This window comes from Fusarium keratoplasticum, chromosome 7 (genome assembly GCF_025433545.1).
Source record: "Fusarium keratoplasticum isolate Fu6.1 chromosome 7, whole genome shotgun sequence".
Taxonomy (NCBI): domain Eukaryota; kingdom Fungi; phylum Ascomycota; class Sordariomycetes; order Hypocreales; family Nectriaceae; genus Fusarium; species Fusarium keratoplasticum.
The window spans coordinates 267,644-294,877 of NC_070535.1; the positions used below are offsets into that span (position 1 = coordinate 267,644).

The following is a 27,234-nucleotide window of genomic DNA, read 5'->3' on the forward strand; positions in this document are numbered from 1 at the left end:
CAATGCACGTAGGACCGCCTGATAAATACAGCTGTGGCTATGTGACTCTCGTAACATGATAAAGTATACCTGGAGGAAAGAACAACTGGTGTAACGAGGTTTTCAACATTGAAGATAGCATACCGCGTTGTATGAAAGGCCTGAGCGTTGGCAGCAGCTGCTTCTGACACATCCACAATACACCTCTACATCTCTCAATCATTTCAATCTGGGCCCTGACCAACACACTAGCACCCCCGCGATCTCAAAGCCTGACGCTATATCAAAGCCATATCTTTCCCTTCTGCTTTACTAGACCACTGATGGTGGCCTTGTAGGGAGCTTGCCCTCCAGAAATGGGTGATCGCCCTATCAACCCGATGTTACCCGTCACCTTCCCATTCTTCCAGAAAGCAAGATTGAAGCCTCCGCTGGCTGGGTTATAGACATTAGCAGTAGCTCCGCTTCTGGCGTTAAAGACTGAAAGATGGTTTGCGGCGGCAATGGAGGTGTCGACCGAAACTGTCACTGAGTTGGCCGTGGTAGACACTCGCGCAAAGTCGATGCGAGTTATGTCCCTGCTGCCACCGATGAAGCCGTTGAGATATCTGTTGGTGGTGTATCGAATGCTTCCGGCAACTGGGCTGACAATTGGGCTGCCGATTCCGATGACCACATCAACCGGGTTCGCGCCATTGCGGGTTCCCGGTGATGGGATTTGTCGAATGACGAGGAGCTCGCCTCTGACTCGCCAAGACTGCCAGTTGCCCTGATTGTAGCCATCAAAGGTCACATCCAAGAGAATGTATTCCAGGTTCAGTGCTCGTTTCTCAAGGCCTGTGTCTTCGTCACGTCGCGAAATGGTGAAGGAATCCAGGTCGGGTCGGTCAACGACAGGGATGGAGTCGTCATCAAAGATCGAGAGGCCATCCGCCACGGCAGGGGAAGCCCAGAGGCAGCTGAGAAGAGGCAGGAGGGCAAAGAAGGTCTTCATTGTTGGGATTGAGTGTTAAGCAGAGGTGATGATGGTGTAGATGTTGTTGGGTTGAAGAAGATGAGCGAACTTGACAAGGGCTAGGATGAGCGAATATATAGTCGAGGAATACTCACCTCGGCATCTTCTTCCTGTAATCCGGCCTTTATGCTTATTGTCGGCTCTTGTTGATAGAGCAAGTCAGTAGGACAACAATATTCGAAGCAAAAATGCCTTGGTGTTTGAGATTCATGTGATTGCCGAGACATTACTACCGGTGGCGCTTCATCTTGTCAGCCCTAGACTCCCAAAGGAGTCTGATGCTGCACTACCCCAAAATCTTATTCCCAAACGGTTCCGAACTGTCAAGTGGCGCTTCAGCTCAAACCTAGAGACCAGATCTGTTGAAAGTGGTGTCATTCCCCAGCGATGAACGCCATCGCCGACCAGACAACGAGGCTTGAACATTGTTGTTGTTGATGAGGGGTCTCCCTTGGCTGCAAACTACCACTGAGGGGGCGAAGCAGAGACAGGTCGTCTGTCTAGTTGAATTGCTGGTGCCACCTTGACAAACTCTCCAGCTCTCAAAATGCCGAGACTACTCGCCCGGTTACAATGTACGATCTACGGCCCACAGCCCTGGGAGAGGCTATACCCGAGCCTGATTCGGAATCACCGTGGGCAGCTCTCCAGCGTTGATATGTGTATCACACGTAGTCAGTGTCTGAACCAGGTCAGCCAGCAATTGATAACGTGAATAACGAACGAATAATTCCATTACACCAGGAAAAGGCCTACTGTACTAGGCGTCAAATGTCAGCTTCTTCATAGAGAAGTCTCAGGTGGGCGCAGCAGAATGGCCTGGCCAACATGTGGGTGAGTGAATACACTTCGCCGCTTGTGGGGCAGCAAGGAAGACAGAACAAGTAGTTCCGCCCAGCCGGAGCTGTAACGAAGGAAAATGTAAGATTTGGGATCCAAGAGAAGGCTCGGCCATCATGCAAAGTCTTGGCCAAGCAATGGGCTGGATCTTACTGACCAACATGAGCGGCTTGACCTAGTTGAGGAGCTATTGATGCAAGCCATATCACCACTTTGCCTAATGTTATTACCTACTTTCTCCACGGAAGTCCAGGCAAGGCAGATCGATGAAGCCAAAGCCATCCGAGACTTGGGAAGTAGAGTTTATCTTGGCATCTAGGCGCAGACCAGCGACCTGGTAAGACGGACCTCGGAATGGAAAGCCGACTGCCCAGTTACATTTCCTCGCACAGAATCGAAGGACGGCAGTTGAAATAGACTCAGATACTAGCAAGATTTCCTTTCTTCCTCTCATCACAGCTTACCACATGGTCATCTCTCTGTCACATGCGCATCCGTTATACATGATTACTTTTACTTGGCCAACGCCGCTTCAGCTTCAGCTGGCCACAATTTTCCCTTTCTAGACACAATACACTTTGCCAGCCCCGATCTTGAAATAACATGACACACATAATGAAGCAGACTTCTGCAACCGAGAGCACTTGACTTCGCTTAGGAAATCAGGCTGTGATGGAAAGGGGGGCTGCGCCATCTCGGGCCCCGGTATTTTATGATCTCTGAATCTTTCTATCGGCTCTATTTTGCAGGTCTAGTCATCATGTCATTTCTCAGAATCATCACTATTCGGACACCCGGGTCAGTGAGTACTCAGCTGGCGATGATGAAGGTAACACACAGCTCCACGACGCTTAGCAAGACAGTGTGAGATGCACCATTGCTCTACAAGAGGCCATTAGCCATAATAGCTAAGAAAACAGTCATTGACACATGAGAGCAACCAAGGTAACGAAAGACATGGAATTATGAACGGTGTCCTGCCGATGACCAACCTGCCCGAACTACTGTACTTGACAGGCTTACCTTGCACCCCGTCTTGTGATAGACGCGTATTGAGTCATGTTCGAATCTCAAATGAGATTTCAGGCTCTCCAAAGCCGACGGGGGAGCACGACGGTGTGCCAAACTGTTACCACATGTTGAGAGCACGCACAACTTTATATCTAATATCAACTCGGAAGGGGAGCAGTATGCTAAGCGCTACGTCAGGGAGTGAATTGGCAGTAGATGGATATTTTTAAATTGCGTCGTAAACTGTTTTATCGTACAGCCCCCCTTGCTAGATGCTCGTGGATCATGAGTGACCATTTCGTTCGTGGTATCATCCGTTGGATCTTCCCGCCACGCCTGGCTGACAGACTGCTACATGGCTCCCAGGTTATGGACGAGTATAAGTTCTGAGGTTGTTTATTTCATATAAAAGCACAAAGTAAGTATCCCACGAGAACGAGTTGATGTCAATCTTCATTGTCAACGGTCAGTCAATAGTACATCGGTTTTCCTAAATGATGAAGCTCAACTTCGCCATATGTCAACTCTAGTAACCGGCTATGAGGATTAATTGATCGGATTCCCGGTTTGTTTATACCATAGCTGTGTGAAATATACGAATACAGAGCAAGAAGCTAGCCAGCTTCTTCTCTTAGGACTATGTTACACCGACAATGCAGGCTGCGGCAAGAAACCAATCTCCAACCGGCCGAACACGTTGAGGGTGACCTCATTAGTCACTCTCCAATGGCCGGCACTCATAGCACTCTGGCTGGTTTATACGATTGCCGTTGGTAGACTCTTGGAAGCCCAGTTCCTGGGGTGTCGCCGAGTATAGCTTACAAGGAGCTATAGACACACCGGAGTGGACAAAGGTCTTGCATCCTTGTGTGCCTGCGCAGGCTTGCGCACAAAAGTCGAAGGGGATCCACTCTGACGAGAAGTCAATCAGGTGTGACTCGGCTGCAGGGTTGTTGAGTCGTCCAACACCACAAGTCAATCCATCAGATGGTGCCTCGCGTCGAGTGCACGGCGGATCATATACCTCAACGTTGACGTCGTCGATGCGCACCTCGGCGCCGGGCCACGTCGGTTGAGACGACCAACACTTCCAATGGAACAGGATATCTGCGGCAGTGGTGCTGGCGGGGAAATTGGCCACCAGCTGCCTTTTGATATACTGGTTCACGGGTTGCGTGGGACTTCGTATCATGTTACCGTGCAGTAGCCCCTGGAAATACGTGAAGAAATCACAGGATATACCCTCGATCGATCCAGCGTCTGTAAATGTCCAGTAGAAAGTGAGGAGGTATTTTTTCGTTCCGTCGATGCCCGTAACAGTCTGCCTCAAAGGGAAGACGGGACGGCCTGTGCCAGTAATGGGGAATCGCACCAGACTAGAGCTTTGGTCAGTGTGACGAAGGAGTCAGCGGGAGGAAAACTTACGCATAGTGTTCTCCCCCATGCGCGTTTTCAGGGTCATTCTTGATTTCCACACTTCTTCCTATAACCCAGGGTAAACCGTCCACTGTTAGATCTTCAAACCCGCCATTAAAGAACCCGAGACGCGTTCCAGCCTCAGTAGTCGTGGCTGGGGCTTCGCTGATAGTCGTCGTTGAAGACACGGCTGCTTCAGAAGTAGTTGTCGTCGGAAATTCGGAATCAGATACTGATGAGGACTCGGAGAAAGTACTGGTGGAACGGCTGGCATCTTCCGTAGTCGAGGTCTCGCTGACGGTCGTAGGAGAAGTGGACGTAATATCCGTTGTAGTGCTCCAGGAGTTACTTGTTTCATCAGAGGTCGAAACAGAGCCAGTTTCAGTTATTACGGTGCTGGTGAGTTGTTCTCCATCTTCGCTAGAAGAGGACCAGGACTCAAGAGTAGTCGTATCTGAGACAACTGATTCCGTGGTAGTTGAAGTTGTCCAGACAAGATCAGTTGTGTCAGAAGTTGAGGAAAAGCTAGTTTCGACCACAGCTGTGCTCGTAGTTTCGTCGAAGGACTGAGACGACAATGCTGAAGAGGCACTGGGCTTACACGGGCCAGCATTGGCTCCCCAGGAGAAACCCAACGCCAGTATGAAGGCGCTAAGTGACTTGGGCGGCGCCATGTTTCTCGTGGTGAGGAAAAAAAAGAGACAGTTGGGAAAAAGAGAGACAGAGGAGATGAAGTGGCTCACGGAAGTCATCTAAGCATACATTTAGGGGTCTCTCCGAATCAGGCCACCATTGACGCTAACAGACACTATTGACTCTGCTAACATGAGCCATCGACGCCACTATTCATTACGACAGCTGAGAGCCTGCCAAGTGAGAAAAGACAAACACCGGAGTGGCTGAGAGCGGGATACAGTGGAGCCAATTTCGGATATTTACAGGGGTTAAGCATTGCGCAGAGCTTGGAAAACGCAGCATCACAGCTCCTGGGCCGCAGTCTCTGCAGCAAGTTCGTCCACCTTTGGTCCGCATGGAATGGAAGCCCTGTCCCCTGCTGTGCCTCAAATTCCATAAATTCCTTGGCGGGTCTGGTCGGTTGGTTGTTGCGCAGATGCAGGACATTTTTGCTGGCTTGGGGAATTATGCTAGGTCTTCGTGAAGAGGTCGGGCAAATCACCTCGTGATGGCAGTAATTTGGTTGGCTTCAATCTGGTCTGAATTCCTGCCTGTTGACTAAGCCTGTCTGACCAGGCAAAATGGAATTGGTGCTACAAGGCTGAGTTTGCACACCTGTAGCTCTTGTCCACTACTGCATAGGTATAACAAGTTGATTAGATCAGATACCTGTAGATAGCGGGATCCCCTTTTTTGAATAGGTCCAGTGATCATGATGGGTAATATTGTCGCCCGCTTGACCCGTTACAAGGATTTCCTAATAGCATGCTGTGGCTCTTATGCGGCTTCTTGCCACACAGTACGGCCGGCCAACCACTAAGACTCCCTATAGTAGCGCTCCTTCATCTCCGACTCTAGAAGGCATCCACAGTATGAATAGGTGGCCAATGGTGTTGAGAGGGGACAAGGTATCGCCACGGTCAGGAGATTTCACAGGACAGAAACCAAGCTTCAATCAGGCCCCTCATGTGCTGGTCTCCAACTTCAATGACGAACTTGTGACAAATCTACTCAAATAAATTCTGTAGAGGGGAGAAGGGCAATACCCAAATCGCCGAACTCATCTAAACAACATGATCTTCACTTATGGCCAAATCACGACATCGAAAAGCGAACTCACAACACTCTCAGGCCGGCAGTCTCGACTTCAAACCATCGCCTGCGGTTCAGGACTCTGTTCGCCCTTGGTTGACAGATCAGGAAGCTAAGGATATCTATCAGCAGTTCCAAAAATCCTGTATCAGAAACTCTCAGGTTCTGTGGAGCGGGATACTACGTGCACAAGCTCAAAGCTGGGCGGACAGGCGGAATCTGCAGACATTGACAACCGCATTGGGACCCCTCCTCGATCCTTCGAATACAAATTGTCCATATCATTCAAAATCACATCCCGCACGGGTTAAGTACATCCACGGAGCCTCGATCATATTTGCCTGGTACATTTCCCAAGGTGACCTTGTAACGGTTCTATCACAGCCTCCGCCACATCGGTTCCATCCCACTGGAAGGACATACTACCAGAAATTCGAGGAACCGATCATCAAAGGCAATATGGGCAACAAACCTGTTGAGAAGATTATCGTCGTTCATCCAACTGTTAGAGGAAAAGCCGGGGATACCGAATATGAAATGTGGCCCAAGGATGAGGTTTCGATGTGGATCAAAGCCTTTGGGGGACAGAAGATCGTCTATCATTGGCGAGCAGTCAAGGGAGAAAAGTCCAGCAAATCGGCCAAGTCTCAAAGGTAAAAAAGCCGGTAAGAAAAGCTGATTGATAAATAGCTGACGTCGAGTGAACCAAGCATGGTGCCGACAGCCAAATTGCCCGTTCCGAACAATGAGCAAAGTGAACCAAAGCCAGTCAAGAAGGGGAAAAAGAAAGCAAAGAAAGGAGAAAAAAGCTCTCAAGATCACCATGGAGGGGAAACCACGGTTGACAAGCAAGACACGGTGGTGAGCATTCGCCAGTCGACCAAGAAGAAAGGGAAAAAGAAGAAGAAACGGAGCAAGCTGGGAGCAGTGAAGGAACTCAAAAATTGAGAAGAATCATGGTCGTGATGCAATCTCTCCGAACGAGGGGTTTTGGCGCAGCGGTGGCGAGGGGACAAGTGAGGACAGAATGCTGCCACCAAGTACCTCAGAGCTACTCCAGTGGGTGATGAAAAGTATGACGTATTTCTTTGTAAGTAGGCAAACAAAACTGAATATCACTGGATCCGTCGGTACGTACATATCATACCACGACGAAGCACTGCGTTATTCCGCTGCGGTTCTCTCAAGAAAGGGCAAAGCAGGGAAGAACCAACTTTCAGGGGTTATGATACGGGGAGGTGGAAGCCATGTTCTCAATCATCTTCTTCCCTTCTGATATCGGTATTATTTGGCTAAGTAAAGCTGCCAAAGCTGCCTGCAGCCCGGAGCTTCTACAGTTACTTCGCTACTGAAAGCGAAAGCTTGCAAAGGGTGTATGGGCAAGGCATCTATCATACTATTCCTAACGTTTATATGTCATGCGTACTACTAAGTGCCGGTCATTATGCTCGTGAAGAGGATGAGGTGCAGTTTGAGCATGAAATACGTGTTCAGCTTGTAGAGCTTGATAACTGCTTGTTAACTTGATTCTCTCACCACACTCGCATAGAACACAGTTTCAACACAATATTGGCATGTTGATAGGCCTCAGCCACAGCTTCTTGTCGCTGCGACCCCACCGCATTGTATTCCTACACATTACGTCATAGAGGATTCCGATCCTTGCATCTCACCTCAGCATCAGTCTCGTGAAGAAAACCCGGACATCGCGGGTGAAAAGTTCACGATCTTCTTCTTCATCACCTTCTCAACCTAAATCATTCACCGCCAGCGACCATGGCCCAGTTCAAGAAGTTCGACGCCGACACTGTCCTTACGAGCCGAGATGTTCCGGCTTTGTATCAGTCAATCCAGGGATTGGCCAAGGAATTCGCCGTCCTAGGCCAAATCAAAACAGCAAAGTCATTAATATCACTCCTCCTCTCGCAATATTCTTCCGACTGGCAGCTCCGGCAAATCAAGTCTCTCAAGTTTGCCTTTGCGGAAGTAGATGAATGGCCTGACCAAATCCCTCAGAAAGAGAGGACGGAAGAAGCGTTGGACAGTGTGGCCACCGACATCACCCCGGATTTTGGGAATGAGAGCGACGCCGAAGAGGATGACCCGGCCGAGTTGGGTGTGCTCCTAGAGACTGCTAAAGACAGTGATGCTTCCTCAGGAGGCGCAGCCATGGAGCGGAGCAACGCGCTTGCTACCGCTCTCGCCATGGCCATTCGGTTGGCATCTCGGCATACATCCTCCATTGAGGAGATCGAAGCGGATCCAAAGGTCCAAAAAGCTCTTGGGTATATCGCTATGAGAATGCACGGGAACCAGGCCATCAATCGTCTCACTGAGCACCGCACGAACTGGCGTCTTCTGTCTACCGGTGCCCTGGCTCGAAAAATTCCGGTCGACATGACCAAAGTTGAGGCGTTTGGCCAAGAAGTTATCGCCACTTTTACTGAGCGCCTGAAGAATGGGCGTCATGCGCATCCGAGGGAAAAGAAGTCAATCAGGGAACTTCTTGACGAGTTGAACCGCAACACAAGAGCCAACGGGACAAACGAGTACGAGGCAATGGGGGAGGAGGTGCCAGAATCTCTCTTTGTTCTACCGCCTGCAACGGATGAGCAGATATCAGCTCTCGAGCGCAGGCTCGACATCGTTCTTCCAGATGACTACAAAGAGTTTTTCAAGATCAGCAACGGGTTTGGTGGCACGTGGAATGGTTACTACCTGGAACCGCCTCTCCACGGAGTCGACGACGTTGAGTGGGCAGAGTTTTACGGTGATATTCTTCCGATTGAGTTGCATGAGAGTCCAACCGGAAACCTGGATCTCGACCTCCCGGGTGGAAGAGAGTGGCCAACCTATGGAAGGCCAATTGAGCTCGGAAGCGAGGATGTCCTTCAGGCTCAGTTCGTACCACCACACGACACCAGGAGAGCTATTGAGGCATACAAGGAGTGTCTAGAGAGTCCCGAAACTCCAGATGCTGTAAAGCAGCACACTCGCAAACTCATCGCTTCCAAGTATGGGAGCTGGGAGGCGTTTGAGAAGCTCGAATGGGTGGCGATGGACCAGCACGATACTGAGAGCGTTGCCTATGGTACATTTACGCAGTTTTTGCAAGAAAGGGTTCAAAAATCGGAGATGGGTAGTTGGCAGGGCCAAGGGGAGAGAGACTGTGGAAGTTTCGCCTATTCCTGCATGGCTGATCACCCTTCAGCGAACAGAAAGAGACGGTTTGGAGAATGAAACATGCGATTCCGTCGCTCGTGTCCAGTCCAGGCAGATTGGAATGTTGGCCTTCGCTTGGAGCGTGATGGCCTCCATCAACACCTGATACATCGGATCTCATCCTGTCCCCGTTCCAACACTTCCAACATCACTCTATGTTCACTGACGTATTGTCCTATGCGAGTTTCTAGTTTTTTTCTTATCTGTCATCGCTTTTGGTTCAAGTTTAGTAATGCCACAAGGGGATACACATGTTGTATTTAGTGGTGATGAGCGACAACCGAGGATGGACAAACAGTTACCCTGAAGGTGGAAAAACAAACTGCCTAAAAGTACTCCGTAGATTCATACTGAAAAGAGTCCACAGGCCGCAGATTTGCACAGTCAAGATTGGCTGCTCGCTTATGTCTCTAATTTCGAGCCAACAGGCCCCCTTGCGTACGGTACTCGACCCGAACCAACACCGTCCCCGTCTCTCGCAACACCAATATGATCGCGTATCAACTGGCAAGGGTTGTCTTGAGTGTTACAAAGACAAGGCTCAAATGATAATGATCGCAGAGATCTCCATTTGAGATGCGCAGTGGACGGCGGTCAAGCTTGGGGATGAGGAGCGACCTCTTTTCATTTTTACGGCTCATGGCCCACCCGGTGGCTTGCGGCCGCTAAAATCAATAGTCTTTCACTAGTTCTATACAGCCGACACCAACAAAGAAAGAAGAGACAGAGAGAAAAGGGTCCGCAAGAGGAGCATCTGTCTGCTTTTCATCTTTTCCCTTGAACTGGCAGTCTCTTTCTTCACTAACCTGCTGTCACTCGTTTTCCAAACCCTTCCGCTCGTTACCATGATCTCGTCTCGTCTTCTGACTGGGGCTCTCGCCCTGCTAGCCGTCAGCGTCGTCAACGCTGGAGTGTGCTACCCGTCCTCTATCCGCACGCTTTCGACCACCGTTGCAACTAGCTCGTCCGGCATTGAGACTACCTCCACAAGCGAGAGCGCTATCACGGCCGAGACTGGGGCCTCGAGTGATACCACAAGCACTGAGGCTAGTACGACAGATCCCGTAATCACCACCACCTCCACTGCTGAGGCTACCAGCGACACCACCACATCGGCTGCTACCACCACCACCAACTCCGCCCCAGTCGACAACCCACCAGCCGGCAGCTGTATCGACGCGAACGACTGTCTCCTCTCTACAGACCCTCTTTGTGTCCTCGGCCTGTGTGAATGCGTCAACGATGTTTGCGTTCCCCAGGACATCGAGAGCTGCTCGGTTGACGCCGAATGCTCTCAGGGCCAAATCTGTGAGAACGGAGTTTGTACGACACCACCCCCCGAGTGCGCGTCGGCACAGGATTGCAGGAACCTCGGGCGGTGTATCATATTCCCCGTTCTTTGCCCATGTGTTTCCGGACAGTGTGAAGGTTAATGCTCAATCTGGGGATCTAATGGAGGCTAAGGAGATGCCCGGGTTTGACGGAGTGGGTGCTGTGAGAGATGGGGCTTCTTTCTTTCTCGATGTAAATAACTTGAAGCTTGGAAGTGACTGTGGTCTACCTAATATTCATGCTGAAAATGCGTATTTCTTGGACTTTCGGGCCTGGTTGTACTTGTACTGATAATCATGTGGTGTTGATAGCACAAGACGGTGGCTCAGTTCTTGACACTGAGATAGCACTGCTTCTAGACAAGTGGCTAGGTGAGTTGACTCGAGAAATGCATGCCCCCAGATTGCCGACACTGGAGAATGAAAAGGGCTGACGTCATTGCCCTGATAGCTTTCTAGTACTAAATAACCAGATCTAGGTTGCGTTCAATGTCGGGCGACAGGCCTGAAACGCCTGCTCAAGGATTAGGCGATGCGGAAAAGAATACGGCGGGTACACCAAGCCAACAACAACACACCATTTCCGCGTTGCTGATGGATCAGTACGTGAATGCTATTCGTCTCGGAATAGAAAGACCATCCGTCTCTATCAAAACAGACATGGTTTGAGCTCATTCTCCTTCGTCTACGGCCATTCACGGCATTGCGTTTTAGTATCCGCAGGTATTGACAACCATGTTCTTTGCTATTGTGACCGACACCCTCCTTACGCCCGGCATTATATACAACAAAGGTCCCCTACGATGCGACCACTTCGATGAGCGGCGAAGACAACCCCCATACATGTTATGTGACCACTGTTTGTCCCGGACAAATCGCAATATCTTTTCAGGCAACAAGCACGGCAGCTTCTCAATGATTACTGTTAACGACCAAGCATGATGACCGAGTAATAGAACAGGGATAGTGGCTGTCGGTAGATGACTTCTGACGTCTCGTTGGGTGAACTGTTATTTGCCAAGAAGCTACCCCAAATGCGTCGATGATTGTCAGCCAATAAACTCATGTTAGACGCATGTAGATCCCCAAGGGTTTATGCAGCTGAAAGGGGGATCGAGTTGAGGATTTTGTTCCAAACCATCATCAGGTATTTTGGGCCTTTTCTCGAAAACACCATATGCCCGTCAAGTGCATTGCCGACCCCCCTTTCCCATGCCCAAGAAAAACTCTACCATCACCATGAGTTTCTTTCTTCGCAAGACCAAGTTCAAATATGCCTCACACCTGGACAACCATAGCATTCGGCTTGTGCGATTTCTCAAGCCAGGATGGACACAGCGAACAGCGGAGTTGAGTCTCGAGCTAAGCATCTGGCAACTCCAAGATTCCGACAGGCTTGGCTATCACGCGCTCTCGTATACCTGGGGGCCACCCGAAGGGGACGGTAGTTACAGCTCTTCCGACATGCGCCCAATTCTACTCAACGGCAGGAAATTTCAGGTCTATCCCAACTTGCACGATGCTCTTGTCCAGCTTCAAAACTCTCTCGTCACTGAGTATCACTGGATTGATGCCATCCGCATCAACCAGGAAGACGAACGTGAAAAAGCAGCTCAAGTATCCATGATGGCTCATATCTATTTCTCGGCCACTCAAGTCAATGTCTGGGTTGGAAGAAGTAACGAAGACACACCCATGGTCAAGGCTCTGATCGGGAACTTGGCAATGTATATTGACAATGTATTGGCCATCGAGGGAGACCTGGATCCCCTACTCGAGAGAAAGGTGAAACAACTTGGACTCCCATCCTTGACCAGGGAGAATTGGCTACCATTGGTGAAATTCTACTTTCTAAATTGGTTCAGGCGATCGTGGGTTATACAGGAAGTGGCACTGGCAAGGAATGTTCGTATTGTCATGGGCGACAAGGGGTACATCACTTGGGGGGACCTCAGAGATGCAAATGGCATCATGAACCGACTCGGATTCTACCCAGGCGGCTTGACCGAGATGCAGCAGGGACTGGGAGATGAATGGACGTTTCCCGCAATTGGTTATCCGGCCGAGATGATCATGGCCAATGGCTTGTGCAAGTCTTGAGATCTTAACGAACCCGAGTACCCATTTCTGCTACCTCAAATCGAGATTCTCACCGGCTCCGACTCATGGAGAAGAGGCACGGCCCCGATGCTGGCGCACCTCCTGATGAGATGCCGGCGGGCTCACGCTTCTGATCAGCGAGACAAGGTGTACTCACTACTGGGTATAGCCAAGTTTGCAGCCACCGTCAAGGGGGCTCCCGCAACTTGCATAGAGGTTGACTACACAGATTCCTCGACGCCGGGGACGGTTTTCACAAAGGCAACAACCTTCATTCTCGAAGAATGCAATCATCTGGCCTTCATTTCCCTTTCAAGCCTAATTACATGCAAGTATGGCGAGAATCTCGAGCTGACGCCGGATTTGCCGTCTTGGGTCCCTGACTTCTCGACTTCAGCCCAGCATGCAGCCACCATGCCCCTGATCTGTTACTCAAAACACTATGAATTCGACGCTTCCTGGTATCATGAGCTTGGATCTCTGGGCCTGCGCATCGATGGTCCCGAGCTTCATGTCAAAGCCGTTCGAGTAGGGACGTTGTCAGTTGTTTCGGCTTCCGTTACTGAGGCTTTCATGCGTACCTGGGAATTTGAGTCATTCGCTGCGCTTCTCCTGCAATGCCCCCAGCGTTACACTCCTACAGGCGAGCTGGCTGTCGAGGCCTTTTGGCGCACTCTCATTTTCGACACAGAGACGCACGGCGCACACCCAGCGAGCCCGGAACTAGGCAGTGCCTTTGGATGCTGGGTCCTTCTGATAATACTCTATTATGTGGAACACTCTGATCTTCCCGGATACGGTTGTGAAGCGACCATTCGATGCATGAAGCACTACAAAGCTCTCGCCGACCGGGACGCAGATGTTGCGGGTGACATGCTACCCGATTTTGATCGGCTACGAGACACGCTACGCCGGCTGGGCCTTATTAGAAACGCAGAAGGGAAGCTGGTAGTCGATTTACCGGATGAAGAAAACCGCAGGATTAAACGATTGGGCCATTCCTTCGGGTCTCTAGTGAGCGTCTTTGGGTATCTCCGGCGTTTCTTCCTGACAGAAGAGGGTCACATGGGGATGGGCGGTCTCGCAGTGGAGGAGAATGACAGTGTGTGGGTTATTTCATCCTGTCCTGTACCTTTGGTTCTAAGACGTCGGGAGGATGGCTCGTATCAGTTGATAGGAGATAGTTATGTGCACGGAATTATGCATGGCGAAGCAGTCAAGAGCGCCAGGTGGGAAGATGTATGTATTACTTAGCTTAGACGACATTCGACGCTACTTTATCGGACATAATTTCTGCATCATGGGGGAGGAGGGGGATAATCAATACTATAATGATTACTTTGGGTTCCTAGAGCTTGTAGATACCTAGCTAGCTCAATAATCATCTATGAACCTGAGGATAGTACTTCGCAAATACAACATGGTATCTCTCCAAATTAAAAGTCTGTGCTAAACGAGATGGCCTTTGTCTTCTCCGCAGTCTCAGACAACTTCTGGATCTTTGCCTGAAGCATACCGTGACAGTCAGATCCCAAAGGAACTCGCAACTGATCCTCCAAACCAACAGCCATTCCTGTTCCCGTAACGACCTCATAGATACGTTCAACTCCCTTCTGAGGATCACCAGGCTGATTTCCGTGCATACCCTTGAGCATGTTCCCAATGTCGAGGTATCCTTCCCGGTTCGTGCTAACATTCTTCCCCTCTGAAGTGGACTTGAGAAAGTCGGTTCTGAAGATCCCCGGCTCGATGATGTGAACTCTGATTCCCAGGGGCTTTAGCTCCTCATACATGCTTTCGCTCAAGCCTTCTACGGCAAACTTGGAGGCTGCGTAGATGGGAGCGCCTTGGCCTGCGAGAATGCCAACACCACTCGAGATTTGCAAGATGACACCCGAACCCTGAGTCCTCATGTGCGGAATGACAGCCTTTGTGAAGTTGAAGAGTCCAAAAAAGTTGACGTCAAACTGATAGCGGACCTCTTTTTCGGTAACTTCTTCGACTGCACCCATATGGCCGAAGCCGGCATTGTTGACAAGGACATCGATGCGACCATGTTTGGATACGGCCGAGTTGATGACAGCCTCGATCTCGGTGGGAGAACTTGTCACCTGAACCTGGATGAGGTCTGCGTTTGGAGAGTCGCGAAGAGACTGAGGAAACTTTGAAAGACTCCGGGCTGTGGCGACGACTGTGTGGCCTTTTGAGAGAGCCAGCTGCGAGAGGAGGAGGCCAAAGCCTGAATTGGCCCCGGTGATGAACCAGACGAGATTCTTGGACGACATTGCAAAGATTAGTGAAGGTGGTTGTTGTTATTGATGTGATTGTTGGTTTTATGGATGATGTGGTGGTTGTTGTTCCTTAAAACAACAGCTGGATGGACGGTCTTTATAGAATTCGTGGCCTAAACAATAACTTTAGCATCTAGTATCTGCCGCGCTCCTAAGTCCGCTTTAACAACGTTGCAAAGGCACCCAGGGCATGTCTTGTTCATATCTCCGGTTCTTGTAGATGATTGGTGAGTTGCTGAAGAGATGCATGCCAAGCCACACCCCAAATCAACCAACTCCGCCCTGGCCAGCATTTTCCCGCCCTCACTCGGCCGACGCCAAGGCTGCGTAAGCACCTGCTTACCAACCTGTCCAAAATTCCCGACACGCCTTATCTTTCGCCGTCCTGTGTCGGGCAAGGACGCAGCTCATTTCGTGAGGCGGCTATCCTTAGTCTAACACTCTCATCATGAGCGACCAATCCCAAGTCGATGTCGGACACAAGCGTGGCCGGAGAGTCACGGCGTGCATAGAGTGTCGCAAGAGGAAGAAGAAATGTGACCGTCGGTGGCCATGCAACTACTGCCGGAGACGACAGTCGGCCCATGAATGCAAATATGAGAGCAAGGTAGCTCCAGGGTCGAACGAGCCTGCTGCAGACCAAGTCACGCATAGTTCCATGCAAGGGCATGTTTCTGTCGGTGGCTCTGCAGAAGCTTCCGCTGCCGTTATATCCCTCGGGTACATGGACGACCCAGTGCTCAACATGATTGCAGTATGTACCTGTCTGAGTCCCGGCCGGGCGAAACCACTAACACTCGAGTCAAGAGCACGGCTCAGGCAAACGACACAGCAAAATCGCTGGAGCTGTCAGGTCCAGTAGTTCAAGCCTCTCGTGCCGTTCCTCCACGTCCATATGCCGATATGCTCGTGCAGAGCTTCTTTGATAACGTCAACCACCATTACTGCATTCTCTATCAGCCATCCTTCCAGGCCTCTTACGAAGCCTGGTGGTCACGCCGTCGAGATATCTCATATCTCTGCGCCATGACGGCCATTGCTTTTACCAGCTTGATCCTACGTGTCTGCTCCAATGCAATCCAGTTTCTACCGAAAGATGGACAAGATAGACTAGAGTCCGAGCTCGGAGAATCCGCAACCGATCTCAGCCAGCTCTATCACGAGGCCGCAAATTCATTGAGCGACCTTCTCCCCCCGGGCGTGGCAGGGCTCGTCAATGCTCAGCAGCTCTTTCTTGGGGCAACTTGGTTAAAGGCTGAGGCGAACTTCCTTGAATCGTGGCACATGCTGGCGCGGTCAGTAAGACAGGCACAAGAGATTGGTGAGTTTAATTTTGGTATACCCGGTTGATCAGTGAGTAGGTGGTAACGATAAGACACCTAGGCATCGATACCGATAAGTCAACACCCGACATGACGGGATACGAGCTAGATTCACGAAGGCGGCTGTGGTGCGCTCTGGACACTTGGGATAGGTAAGAATACCACTTGTCTGACCACACCCAGATCGAGTCATATTCACTTTGTAGATTTATGACAGCTGTCTTCAACCGACCTCGCATCATAGGTTCCGATAACTCTGTGCCATATCCTAGCACTACTCTCAGCCTCTCTGGCGTTAGCTCGGATGTCCCTTCAGCAGCACTGGCCAAGGTTCTCGAGAACCAGCTCGGAAGGGTTCTATCGGGAACCAAGCCAGGAAATCGCTCTCTGGAAGAGAGCCTTGCAACAGTCGAAAGCTGGATGTCTACCCTTCCACCTGTGTTCAGTCTGCTTGCCCCTGAAAAGCGATGGGATGAAGATGCTCCCTGGCTGCGGTTCCAGCGGCTGCAGTTGCATTGTGTCGGATACATGACCCAGCTGGCCCTCATGAAGGCGGCATTGGCAGTTGAGCCCCAGCAGCAAAACTACGTTGAGAAAGCTACGGATATCGGCATATTGGCTATGCGTGTTTGTCAAGAATTCTTCGACCTCTGCTTTCCGCCACAGGCCAAGTATTTCATGGTCTCGTTCTGCCCGTTTGATGTTGCGGCGTTCCTATGCTCGCTACTCCTCAGAGACGGGAACAGGATATTGTCGAAGAGAGGTGAAATGGTGAATGCGATTGGCTCCGCGCTTTCGATATCCTTCCGACTACGAGACTATACCAAGATGGGAGAATCGACATGGGCCATACTCAACGCCTTGGTGTCACGACTCCAACTAGAGCCGGGTGAGAATGAGGCGCTGGGAAATTTGGTGAGAGCTCACAAATTAGATGACGGAGAATTAGAGTCAATGCCCAGGGGTCAAGTGCTTCCGAGTGAGGGAGTTACTGTCTCCTTGAGTCAATGGCAGAACCAAAACGTCTTTTTTGGTGAAACCGAGGGAAGTCTTGATCTAGGGGTCTTGGATGGAGTCTGGGACTGGCAAAGTCTGTCGAATGAGTTTAACCTATAGCGTGATTGAGAAAATCTGGTATGCTTTCAGTTATCAGTGGTATAGGGTGAGTTTTCCGGGTAAAAAGACGCGTCAAAGGTCCCAGCAGATACAGAGGGATGGATGGTCTGTCTGCCTTGAAGTGGGTAGCGGGCGGGCGTGGCTGCGGGCGCTGCCGTAGCCTTGCGATACTGCTAGCAGCGAGGTTAATTCGACAGATGGGTAGTACAAAAGTACACCTGAGGGGAAATTAAGTCGGGAATCTATTGTTTCAGCCATATAGTGAGCTCCCTACTCTAATGTGTTCTTTATCATAGTTGAAGCCCGGCCCTCGATGGGATAACTGAGTCAGAAGACCAAGATCCCTACTCGTACAAACACCTTGCTTGGCGTCAAGGATAGTGATGCCGATTGCGGGGCAGACACTCCTGGGTTTTATGAAGTGTGTGTTGAGTCGGGTGTACAGAGAGAGCCAAGGCGGCACTTTGGCTCTGTTTTTGCTATATTTAGGAGCCGAGAGCAGAGTCGGGCCCGACCGAGACAGAAGGGCTGGTGGCGCTTCCCTGAACTATTCTTCATCAAGACTTATTTTGCGTTGGTCAGGGTCCTCGAGTTTCGCATTGTTGGTTGTTGTCAGCACTGGTAGGGTACTTTGGGATCCAGGCCTCCGTTACCTGCATGTCAGATTCACCGCCGCCAAGTATGGTTATTTTTTTCTGCCGAGATGGGCTCCATTTACCGCCACACCATGCCTCGGTCCATGCGGGTGGGACAAGCTAACCGTCGCCTGCCAAGGATCGACTCTTTGGCGGCTTCCTCTTGTCGCTGTCTCTGCCGAGTGAGAGTCAGAGACCTGGCGCAGATCTGCAGAGTGATTACCCACATCTACATACGCATCTACGGAGACAGTCACACGTGCAAGTGTAGAGTCACCGAGTCGACACTGAGATTTAAGGACTGCCCTTGCCGGGCCCAGGCCCGACGCAGCCCTCATCATGCAGGATTTTACATGTCCAATCATGCTGCCGATGCATCTCACCAAAGTACAATTTGCTGTACTGCGCCCTAATGTGATGTGGAAACCGCTCGTGCGCCGATCTATGGTTAATAAACAGCACATGATTGTCCAAGAGTACAGACACGTACCATGCACATATGCAGAGAGCGGCCAGGCAGGTGGGGGTTTCACATGAAGCTTGTGTGGACGCCTCTTGGCTGCAGTCAGCTTCCAGCTGAAAAACGGTTGACCGGGGCCAACGTTGAAGAGACAGCTACTCCAGGCAGAAAAAATGGCTAAAAAAAAAAAAAGATGTCACTCTGTTAGAATGGGGATCTCATGCTATGAAGTGTTGATATTGTGTTCTTTGTTATGTTGAAGCCCGGCTCTTGATGGGATATCGGAGCCAAGAGAACGTTGAAGAAACAAAATGTTGACAAGAGAACTCACCCTGAAACGACAAATGAGAACATGGACAAGACCATGAACTAAACAATCATCCCCCGCTGGCCCTGGCGCCCGCAGGCGAGACGAGCCCCTGATCCCTCTTGGACATGATTTGCAACGCCACTCAGCCACTCGACGACAGCACTCTCTCGCATCACCAGCCCTCGTACGACCAGGGAATGAGATTGGAATAGTACAGATGCTGTTTACTTGTCCTGCAAACGCCACAAAACCCAGCCCTGTCAGCCCTACCGGGGGGCCTGGTAAACACCACAACGCAGCAGCAATAATAAGCATTGCCGGGGGTCTGGGCTGTGGAGTCGAAACTATCATTGGAGAGACCTGGGGTTGGGCTTGGGAGAGCGCGAAATCCGGCCTAATTAGGAAATCGCGGTTGTGACCAGGTCGAGAGGATGAGCCAGACTCAACCTCAAGTCGACTCTCGACTTCGACTGCGACGAGATTGTTTTATATCCTCGCGCTTCCCGTTCATCTCGTCGAGTCTTGTCCCTTCCCATCACTCACTTCACTCGAGCACACTCGGCTGCGACCTCTCCTTGTTTGATACCATAATATTCATCTCTGCCTTTTCTTTTTCTGTATTTTGAAGCCTTCTCATTCCGACGACAAAATGGGCCATCCTGGAGGCGCTGGCATCGTTTCTGCCAACACAACATCGGTTCAGGGCGACGGGTCCGGGCTCAAGCTTGTTGCAGGCCCCGACGCCGACTACCAGCAAGCCCATTCCCACGACGAGGAGGAGCCTGTGATCCAGTTCCCCAAGGTATATTAAACAGAGAATGCTTGAACCTTTGGCCATGGGCTAACAGTGCATATCAGCGCGAGTCAGCTGCTCCGGTAGAGGTATACACTAATACTACTTGACTTGCCAGAGTCGAGTCCTGGCTGACTTTGTCAACAGCTCTTCTACGATCTCTGGTTCGTCGCCAACCTCAATGTCTTTACGACGCTGCACCCCATCACCGACGTTACCAACCTGGGCTCCTTTATCAAATACTTTCTGTAAGACCCTACGGCTACCTAGCAATCACCGTGGCCTTGTGATGGCTCCCCGGCAGCTCGCTGACTGTTGCACCCTAGACTGCTCTGGATTACCTGGCTCATCACTACCGTCTTTGATGTCCGCTTCGGCCAAGATGGCGTCTTTGAGCGCGTCGCCCGCGCTGCTCACCTCACAGTCATGATTGGTTTCTCGGCCGGCGGCGTCTCTTTCAGCCAGACCAAGCAGCTGCAGCCCATCTTCAAAGTCATGTGTGAGTGAATGAACTGTTAAAACAGAACTTAGAAGCCAAGGTAGATTGGATTGCTAACCAGCCTGTCCTCTCTCGCAGCCCTCTGCCTCATGTGCTCCCGCTTCGTCCTCGCCATCCAGTACGGCGTCGTCCTGTTCTATGCCCGCCGCAACCGCCGAAGCCGAAACAACCTCGCCCTCGCCGTGCTGCTGCACCTTGTGCCCGCCTTTATCTACATGGCAGCCACCATTGCTATGGCCAGGGGCAGCGACGCCAAGATCGACTACCTGTGGTGGGCCGTTGCCCTGGGCGAGCTGGCTGCCCTCATGGTACACGCCACTCTGTCCAAGACGGTCAGCTTTAGTGGTACACACCTGACGGAGCGCCTCAACCTCCTCACCCTGATTGTCATCGGAGAAGGTATGGTTCATCAACTCTAGGTGCAGCCATTCGTTTGCCGTCCCGGCGAAACTAACTCGCCCTACCCAGGCATCATCATCCTCGCCAAGACCATCACCAAGATTGTGCAGTACACCTATCTCAAGGACCCCACCACGAGCTGGTGTAAGTTTCTCTCCCTATCACCCGAATCACTGCCAGTCCAGCGCTGACGCTTGCCAAAGCCTCTGCCCTCTTTGGCCTCATCGCCTGCGGCGCTGCCATCCTCTACTTTACCTTCCAGCTCTACTTTGACTGGATGGATCACCACAGCCACATGTCTCCGATCAAAACGGCCATTTGGACAGTCCTCCACCTCCCCTACCACATCGCCATTGTTCTCACTGTCGAAGGCAGCGGCCAGTGGATCACGTGGCGACGCACCTACGAGGCTATCAACGAAGCCCTCTTCTCCCTGAGTACTGGCTTCGACCAAGGCGTGAGCAGCGGCAAGGGCGGACAGGGCGTATATGATGCGGTGGTCGAGGCCTTGGACAAGAGCTACAAGACGTACACGTTCAGCGCCAAGACCGTGTCTACCATGTTCGATGAACTTTCTAAGCTTCCGGCGATTCCCAACTCGTACTGGGAGTCGTTTGACGCCAACCGGGCCATGACTAACCCCACCGCTAATGACACGGCCGTCCTTGACATATATTCGACCCTCCAGGTCTCCCTGACGAACGCCATCTTTAGCACCTATGGGCTTACCACTTCGTCAAAAGTCAAGACCCAGGCTGAGGCTGAGGGCGAGACTAATCAGTTTAACGGTGAGGCTATTGCCTACAACGCCGTGATCGACCGCCTTGTAATGATTGTAAGTAGTGACCCTGTCCCCTCCAGTCCAGCCCTAGTCTCCATCCTTGACCGAACCAAACACCCATGTCGAAATTGAAGCTGACCTAGACTCGTTAGTTGGCTTACGTCTTCGTGGCTGGCGGCGCCGCCCTGTTGCTCCTGTCTGCTATGCACCTCATGCAGAAGCCCAAGGGCTGGTCCGTCTTCCACTTTATCCGCCTTGGCCTTCTCACCATCGCCGGCGTCGCCCTCTGCCTCGTTGCGCTTATCTCCACCAACAATAAGATGACGCAAGACATGATGGACAAGCCTTGGACGCTCCCCATCATCGCCCTTGTCTATCTCATCGCCCTCATCGGAAGCCACCTGCCGACCCCTGGTGGCGTGAAGACGTCTCACAGCAGCCAGATGGAGATGGGCGAGCACAACAAGCCGGGTGACACTGCTCGAAGCTCGCCGTACCACGATTAAGGGCACTTGTACCCCTTGATATCGAAACGAACAGGCTCTGAAAAAAGTCTGGGCAAGCAGGGCCGCCAAGTTGAAGAGGGAGGTGGTTGACTGAAAATCCGGGAACTCGACCACGCTTCAAGAATGGATTTAATTCGGTCGTTTCGTTCCTTTCTATGTTTTTCTTTCTTGTTTTATTCGCACGCCTTCGTGCTTGGAAGAGCGATTTGATGGCATTGCACAGTAATCTTGTTTGATGTTCCAGATACGAGTTAAGCAGCATTAGAGCAGAAAATACATGGCTACATGCCCCGAGGTTGAATTTACACTACCGTCCAACCGATCACCGTGATGTACCAATCCCCAGGTAGATTTCCTACCGTTGGGCTCCTCCAGCAACCTGACGCGTCATTAAAGTCTGGGTTGTGATGAAGGTTGGAGCTTGTTCTTTAACAAGATGCGCAATTCCAAACGTGCTCGAGGACTGCAGGCACATGAATATTTACAAATAAATGGCATTAATGACTGGGTCTGTCTCATATCAATCTCACATCACAAGCGGTGGTCTTGATCTCGTGGATAAACCATGGAGCAAACCCAACTAGGAGGGCCATTCTCAGTGTTACGACTCGTTCTGATGGGTACCCTCTAGAGGCGGAAGCGCCATGCCAACATGAAGGGCTGGTTCATCGACGTTGTTGTTCTTATAACTTCAGAGAGTTAACTCCAAACAATAGGCTTGGTTTGGCAATGTCTCTAGCCGATAAAAAGTTTTGAAGCGAAAAAGGACGACTTGAGAACCAAGCTGGCGTACCTAAGAACCGTAACTGCTCCAGGGTCCAGCATCATTGGAAAAGAGAAATCGATTGGCCAGTGGAGCCAGCGCTTGATGAAACAGCGTAGAATGAGGCCATGGGCGACCTGTGATTCCCATCCGTCAGCCATGAAAACGAAAGCCGGAGAGACAAGAGGGGCAGCCAAGGTCCAAAGAAATGGGTGGAAGAGGGGCGGATGTGACCGTACAAGGAGGACATCGGCAGACTTTTCGCCATTCATGTTAGGCCTCTGGATGTTTCGAATTTCCGATACAAGTCGGTCAAGACGTTCTGTGACTTGTTGCATCGTCCTGCAGCGAGTGAAAAAAAAAACGCGTAATGTTAGCAACCGCCCATCGAGCATAAGCGAGCAGAAACGTAAGAGGATGTAATACTCTCCGCCTTCACACCCATCCCTCCAAATATTCCACTCCCTCTCCTGGTCCAGCCCCCTAGTCTTTCTTAATTCCTTGATCTCCCCAGCCTTCAACCCTTCATAGTCGCCATAATCCCACTCCGCAATATCTTCAGTATAGGTAACCTCACGTTCTCCATCGGCTGTAGGGGGTGAGGAAGGTATCTGCAGTAGTTCAAAGGTCATTTTCGCCCTCTTCCTCGGGCTGACGAAAACGTGCGTGATACGATAGGGGTCGACGAGTTTGCCAGGGCCCACGAGCGTCGTTGCTACAGAGGAGACTTGCTGGATCCCCACTGAAGTGAGCTCGATGTCTGTGATGCCCGTGTATCTACCTGATTTTGCCCACTCCGTCTCTCCTGTTTATCGAAGCCCTGTTGTTAAAGACTGACTGATTGCAAGCAAACCAGCTCGGTGTTTGTCCTGTTTTGGCCAGGTCCAGAACTCACCATGTCGAATAAGAAACACACGAGGTGTCAGGGCGTCTCGTGCGGACATGTCGATAGGTTTGTGCTTATAGAACATGTATTTACCTCAGGCGAATGGATTACTGGCCCATGTAGTAATTAATGTCGTGGAAAGGTGCGGGGAGCCCTCAGGCGGTAAATCATGGCAGAACCAATATCGAGACCAGGGATATTTGTTATGCGTGATGTTTTCTTTTGCATACATTGTTATGGCGCTTGTGTCCCGCAGTTTCGTGTCTCATATAGGGCATTTTGAACCATGTTTTAGAAGCGAAGCAACCAAGCAACATCAAGCCTGGTTAGATACATGCAGTGAAAGCTCACTTTGTTTTGAGGCTACCCAGCCTTGGTCTTGACCAGAACTGCAGGAGTACTACTGGCTCGCTATCAGGTCGCGCCCTCGAAAGCGAATCAAACGCAAAGAAATAATAGGGATACTGTTTTGTGTAGCCTAATCAGTCAGCCGGCCTGGCATGTCAAGCTGCATTGCACCTCAAGCGTCAGTCTGCCTTACCCCGCTCGTGCAGCCTCGTCTTGAAAACCCTCATCTCGACTGGCCGTCGAGTTTTTTCTCTGCCTTCATCCTCACAAATTTGCGTCGATGCTAGAGAACAGCCACCCCCAGTTCAAGGCCCTTTCTATTACTTTGTTCTGGGCAGAGACTGGACCACTCAAGCTCAGACGACATCTTTGTTCGAACCGGACCAGCCCCCAGGATGTCTATTATGTCTCGCTGGCATAAGCCATCGTGCCACAGTCCGAAAGTGTATGTCGAAGATGAACTGCCATGCTGTGAATCATGCGGCAGCAGCCCAAATATCCAGAAACTCGTCTCGGAACAAGCAAATCTCAGCACGCCTTGGACTGTGCCTCCAGACGAGGACTTTGGCGAAATGAATCTCTCCTGGCCGGAATGTGTTCGATACAGCCCGCAGCCTGCAGGGACAAACGCCGGACAAGCCATGAAGGCTGGTGACATGGGGCTACGGGATGAACTGTCCCCCATCTACCACAAGAGGCTTCAAGACGACCAGTTCCGACTCCTTTATCTTCCTTCTGTCGACGATGAGAACCACTCTATCCATGCCAGTCTTGAGGCTTATCAGACCCATGATTGCCCCGAATACGAGACGGTCTCATATTGCTGGGGAGGCGAAAATGACGATACAAGGCTCTGTAAACCCCTCTTTCTTGGCGACTACTGGGACATTCTCCTGCAAACCCAGAACTGTTGGTCTATGCTTCACTATCTTCGCCCTCGGGTCGGTGTCCGCATCATTTGGGTAGATGCCATCTGCATCAATCAGATAGATCACCAGGAACGCGAGAGCCAGGTTGCCATAATGGGCAACATATATCAACAGTGTCTGAGGGCAATCGTCTATCTGGGACAATATGTGGTTCGCCCTAGAAGCGGCGATACCAGAACGTATCCCGAGCGACGTGATCTAAACATGGCATCGGCGTCGGCCATGGACCTACACCAGTTGTTCAAGATGAGATATTTTCAGCGCGTTTGGGTCGTTCAGGAACTGATTCTAGCGCCCATGGTTGTCATACCGGTCCATGGCGTAGAGCTAACCGCTGGGCGGCGTACAGCTACCCGTGAGGGGGCATGGCATGAGAGCAGCGCCCCTTGGATGAGCAACATCTGCGCTGGGAAATCTGATACAGCTCTGGGAAGAATCCTAGAGCTGACGCAGAATTCTCAGTCAACAGATCTACGGGACAAAGTGTTTGGATTACTTGGTTTCATCTCTGGAAGCACAGGACTCAGGCCGAACTACTTGCTCTCATCCCTACATATATACATTGGGACTATAGCTCACATGCTGCTCAACGAGGGTCATTCCCACCTTCTCATCGAGGCTGCCGGTTATCGAGCTCCCTCAGAGACCCCGTCATGGCTTCCAGATGGAAATCTGTCCAATCTTGGCGCGCTCGTCCAAAAACTCTCAAACGTCCGCTCGAAGTCCAGCTCATCGGGTCTCCGTGGATTTCATCGTTCTCGCGCGGTGGTCTTTTGGACAAGGCTCCGCGAACAAAATCCACTCTGGGAGACCATATTGCTAGCCAAGTCTGATGAAAGCTTGTATGGCAGTGGTCACCCCTATCGCGGGTTTAGGCCTCTGATGGCACCACTACCTGCTCCGGAGAAACCGTCGATCAACCCGTCAACCGCTGCACTCTCACTTCCCCTGATCTATATTTGCCAATTCTCTTCCAAGCCTCTGCAGATCCATTGGGATCGAGGCCTGAGTCGCTCTTTTGAGATTACAGTCTCAAATTCTACACTGTGCATATGCACTTCTGATACTCCACTCAACAGCGCCATCAAACCGGGACTCACCAGCCTTTTTCTGCTGAAGGACCAGAAAAACCCCCACTTTCTCCTTTTCATGCAGCGGCCTCATCCAAAGACAAACTACCGGCTGCTGAAATGCTGCCTCTGTTATGGCATTTTCCTGTCGGCAAAGCCGCGTTCCAAGTCAAGATACCCAGTCTTCCGTCTGCCCACCGTTCTCCAACGGCTCAACGGCTGTCAACGTAGTGCCAGAGATATTCCTTTTGAGGAAGACAGCATACCGATCTTACATTATACGGTCCATAGTGCTGTTACCGAGGCTGAAAACCTTTGCAACAACAGCTGGGAAAAATTGCAAACGATGCCGACAAAAATCGATCCTTTGAGCCAAAACACTGTCACTGGTCATATACTGAGCCTCTTTCACAAGCTATTTATCAGCCCCGAAGGTCCTTTTGTCGATCTTTATTTCAGTTACCTTCGGCAGTGCAGCCCCAAATGCTGTGTAGAGGTAGAACAGCGCGGGAAGGAGGCATGGGTATGGGTAACAATGGCACCAACTGACTGGTTACCTATACACAGGGCCCTCAAGGCCTATTGGCATGAATTTGTGTTTAGGATAGTCATGAGACACTCAACACTACAGCACGTTGGGCCTTGGTATTGGGCACGAGTGCCGGGATCCTCAGACTCATCTGATGAGGAAGAGATGGATGTGCTGGAGATAAAATACACGTCGCCGGCTCACAGACTCTCTGCCTGGACATCTTCGGATACAATGTTCCGGAGACCAGCCAGGTCCTGGATCCAGTCACGCAGTGTCAGTATGGTGGCTGAAATGGAAGGCCTAAGAAGATGGCTGATGGGTAGCCCTTACTTGGTGCTTTTCCAAACGCTGAGGATCTGTAGTCAGCTCGTCAAGGAAGATGAGTTGACTTTGGCTACGACGGGGCCCAACCCTGAATATAAATCGGTTTGCTACTTTGACTGGCCAGACTGCTTTTTTGGCGGCGAGCACATTCCTGGGAAACAAGAGAACATAAGTATCTTCTAACATCACAATTGAAATTTGTGCTCGAATTCACAGCTGAATGTTTTTTTTTTTTTTTTTTATTTATGCTGCTGTACGGTGTTCTCGCCCTTGGTGTTGGAGAGGTGTCTACATTCAAACTCAACGCGAAGATTTAGAGACATACGGGTAGGCCAGTCCGAAACTGACATATGGGCCCACAAAGTATCAATGCATTCTAAAATATGTTATACTCAATAAAGAGAAACTATTTTCGCCCTAGGAACTATTAGAGGAGGATTGTCAAGCCAATAATGCTGGCCTCATGATACCAAGTTTGGCCTCGACACCTCACCAAATAGGAAAGGCGTGGTGGCAGAGTGGTCTAATGCGATAGACTAGAAATCTATTCTCTTCGGAGGCGTCTGTTCGAATCAGGCCCACGTCGATT

At 50.9% G+C, this 27,234-nt stretch overlaps 9 protein-coding genes across 9 annotated transcripts; 5 read left to right on the plus strand and 4 right to left on the minus strand.

The window, feature by feature from the left end:
- Positions 1 to 262: 262 nt before the first annotated feature.
- NCS57_00921700 (uncharacterized protein) lies at positions 263 to 973 on the minus strand (the record flags this gene model as incomplete). Its single annotated transcript, XM_053058998.1, has 1 exon — positions 263 to 973. The coding sequence occupies one exon, from the start codon at positions 971 to 973 to the stop codon at positions 263 to 265; it is 711 nt and encodes a 236-aa protein (XP_052911069.1).
- Positions 974 to 3,557: 2,584 nt separating this feature from the next.
- NCS57_00921800 (uncharacterized protein) lies at positions 3,558 to 4,935 on the minus strand (the record flags this gene model as incomplete). The annotated part of the gene is made up of 2 exons (XM_053058999.1): positions 3,558 to 4,221; positions 4,271 to 4,935. The coding sequence occupies 2 exons, from the start codon at positions 4,933 to 4,935 to the stop codon at positions 3,558 to 3,560; spliced, it is 1,329 nt and encodes a 442-aa protein (XP_052911070.1).
- Positions 4,936 to 7,804: 2,869 nt separating this feature from the next.
- Positions 7,805 to 9,268, plus strand: NCS57_00921900 (SMI1-KNR4 domain-containing protein; the record flags this gene model as incomplete). The annotated part of the gene is made up of 1 exon (XM_053059000.1): positions 7,805 to 9,268. The coding sequence occupies one exon, from the start codon at positions 7,805 to 7,807 to the stop codon at positions 9,266 to 9,268; it is 1,464 nt and encodes a 487-aa protein (XP_052911071.1).
- A 2,552-nt stretch (positions 9,269 to 11,820) lies between these two features.
- Positions 11,821 to 12,681, plus strand: NCS57_00922000 (HET domain-containing protein; the record flags this gene model as incomplete). Its single annotated transcript, XM_053059001.1, has 1 exon — positions 11,821 to 12,681. One exon carries the CDS (start codon positions 11,821 to 11,823, stop codon positions 12,679 to 12,681), a length of 861 nt encoding a protein of 286 aa, XP_052911072.1.
- A 1,436-nt stretch (positions 12,682 to 14,117) lies between these two features.
- NCS57_00922100 (uncharacterized protein) lies at positions 14,118 to 14,966 on the minus strand (the record flags this gene model as incomplete). Its single annotated transcript, XM_053059002.1, has 1 exon — positions 14,118 to 14,966. The coding sequence occupies one exon, from the start codon at positions 14,964 to 14,966 to the stop codon at positions 14,118 to 14,120; it is 849 nt and encodes a 282-aa protein (XP_052911073.1).
- Positions 14,967 to 15,420: 454 nt separating this feature from the next.
- NCS57_00922200 (Zn(2)-C6 fungal-type domain-containing protein) lies at positions 15,421 to 17,410 on the plus strand (the record flags this gene model as incomplete). The annotated part of the gene is made up of 4 exons (XM_053059003.1): positions 15,421 to 15,726; positions 15,780 to 16,293; positions 16,356 to 16,446; positions 16,501 to 17,410. The coding sequence occupies 4 exons, from the start codon at positions 15,421 to 15,423 to the stop codon at positions 17,408 to 17,410; spliced, it is 1,821 nt and encodes a 606-aa protein (XP_052911074.1).
- A 2,054-nt stretch (positions 17,411 to 19,464) lies between these two features.
- NCS57_00922300 (uncharacterized protein) lies at positions 19,465 to 21,793 on the plus strand (the record flags this gene model as incomplete). Its single annotated transcript, XM_053059004.1, has 8 exons — positions 19,465 to 19,617; positions 19,674 to 19,697; positions 19,756 to 19,856; positions 19,935 to 20,107; positions 20,186 to 20,506; positions 20,576 to 20,650; positions 20,710 to 21,341; positions 21,440 to 21,793. The coding sequence occupies 8 exons, from the start codon at positions 19,465 to 19,467 to the stop codon at positions 21,791 to 21,793; spliced, it is 1,833 nt and encodes a 610-aa protein (XP_052911075.1).
- A 601-nt stretch (positions 21,794 to 22,394) lies between these two features.
- NCS57_00922400 (uncharacterized protein) lies at positions 22,395 to 23,500 on the minus strand (the record flags this gene model as incomplete). Its single annotated transcript, XM_053059005.1, has 4 exons — positions 22,395 to 22,482; positions 22,587 to 22,898; positions 22,983 to 23,361; positions 23,452 to 23,500. The coding sequence occupies 4 exons, from the start codon at positions 23,498 to 23,500 to the stop codon at positions 22,395 to 22,397; spliced, it is 828 nt and encodes a 275-aa protein (XP_052911076.1).
- A 685-nt stretch (positions 23,501 to 24,185) lies between these two features.
- NCS57_00922500 (HET domain-containing protein) lies at positions 24,186 to 26,828 on the plus strand (the record flags this gene model as incomplete). The annotated part of the gene is made up of 1 exon (XM_053059006.1): positions 24,186 to 26,828. The coding sequence occupies one exon, from the start codon at positions 24,186 to 24,188 to the stop codon at positions 26,826 to 26,828; it is 2,643 nt and encodes an 880-aa protein (XP_052911077.1).
- Between the last annotated feature and the right edge of the window lie 406 nt (positions 26,829 to 27,234).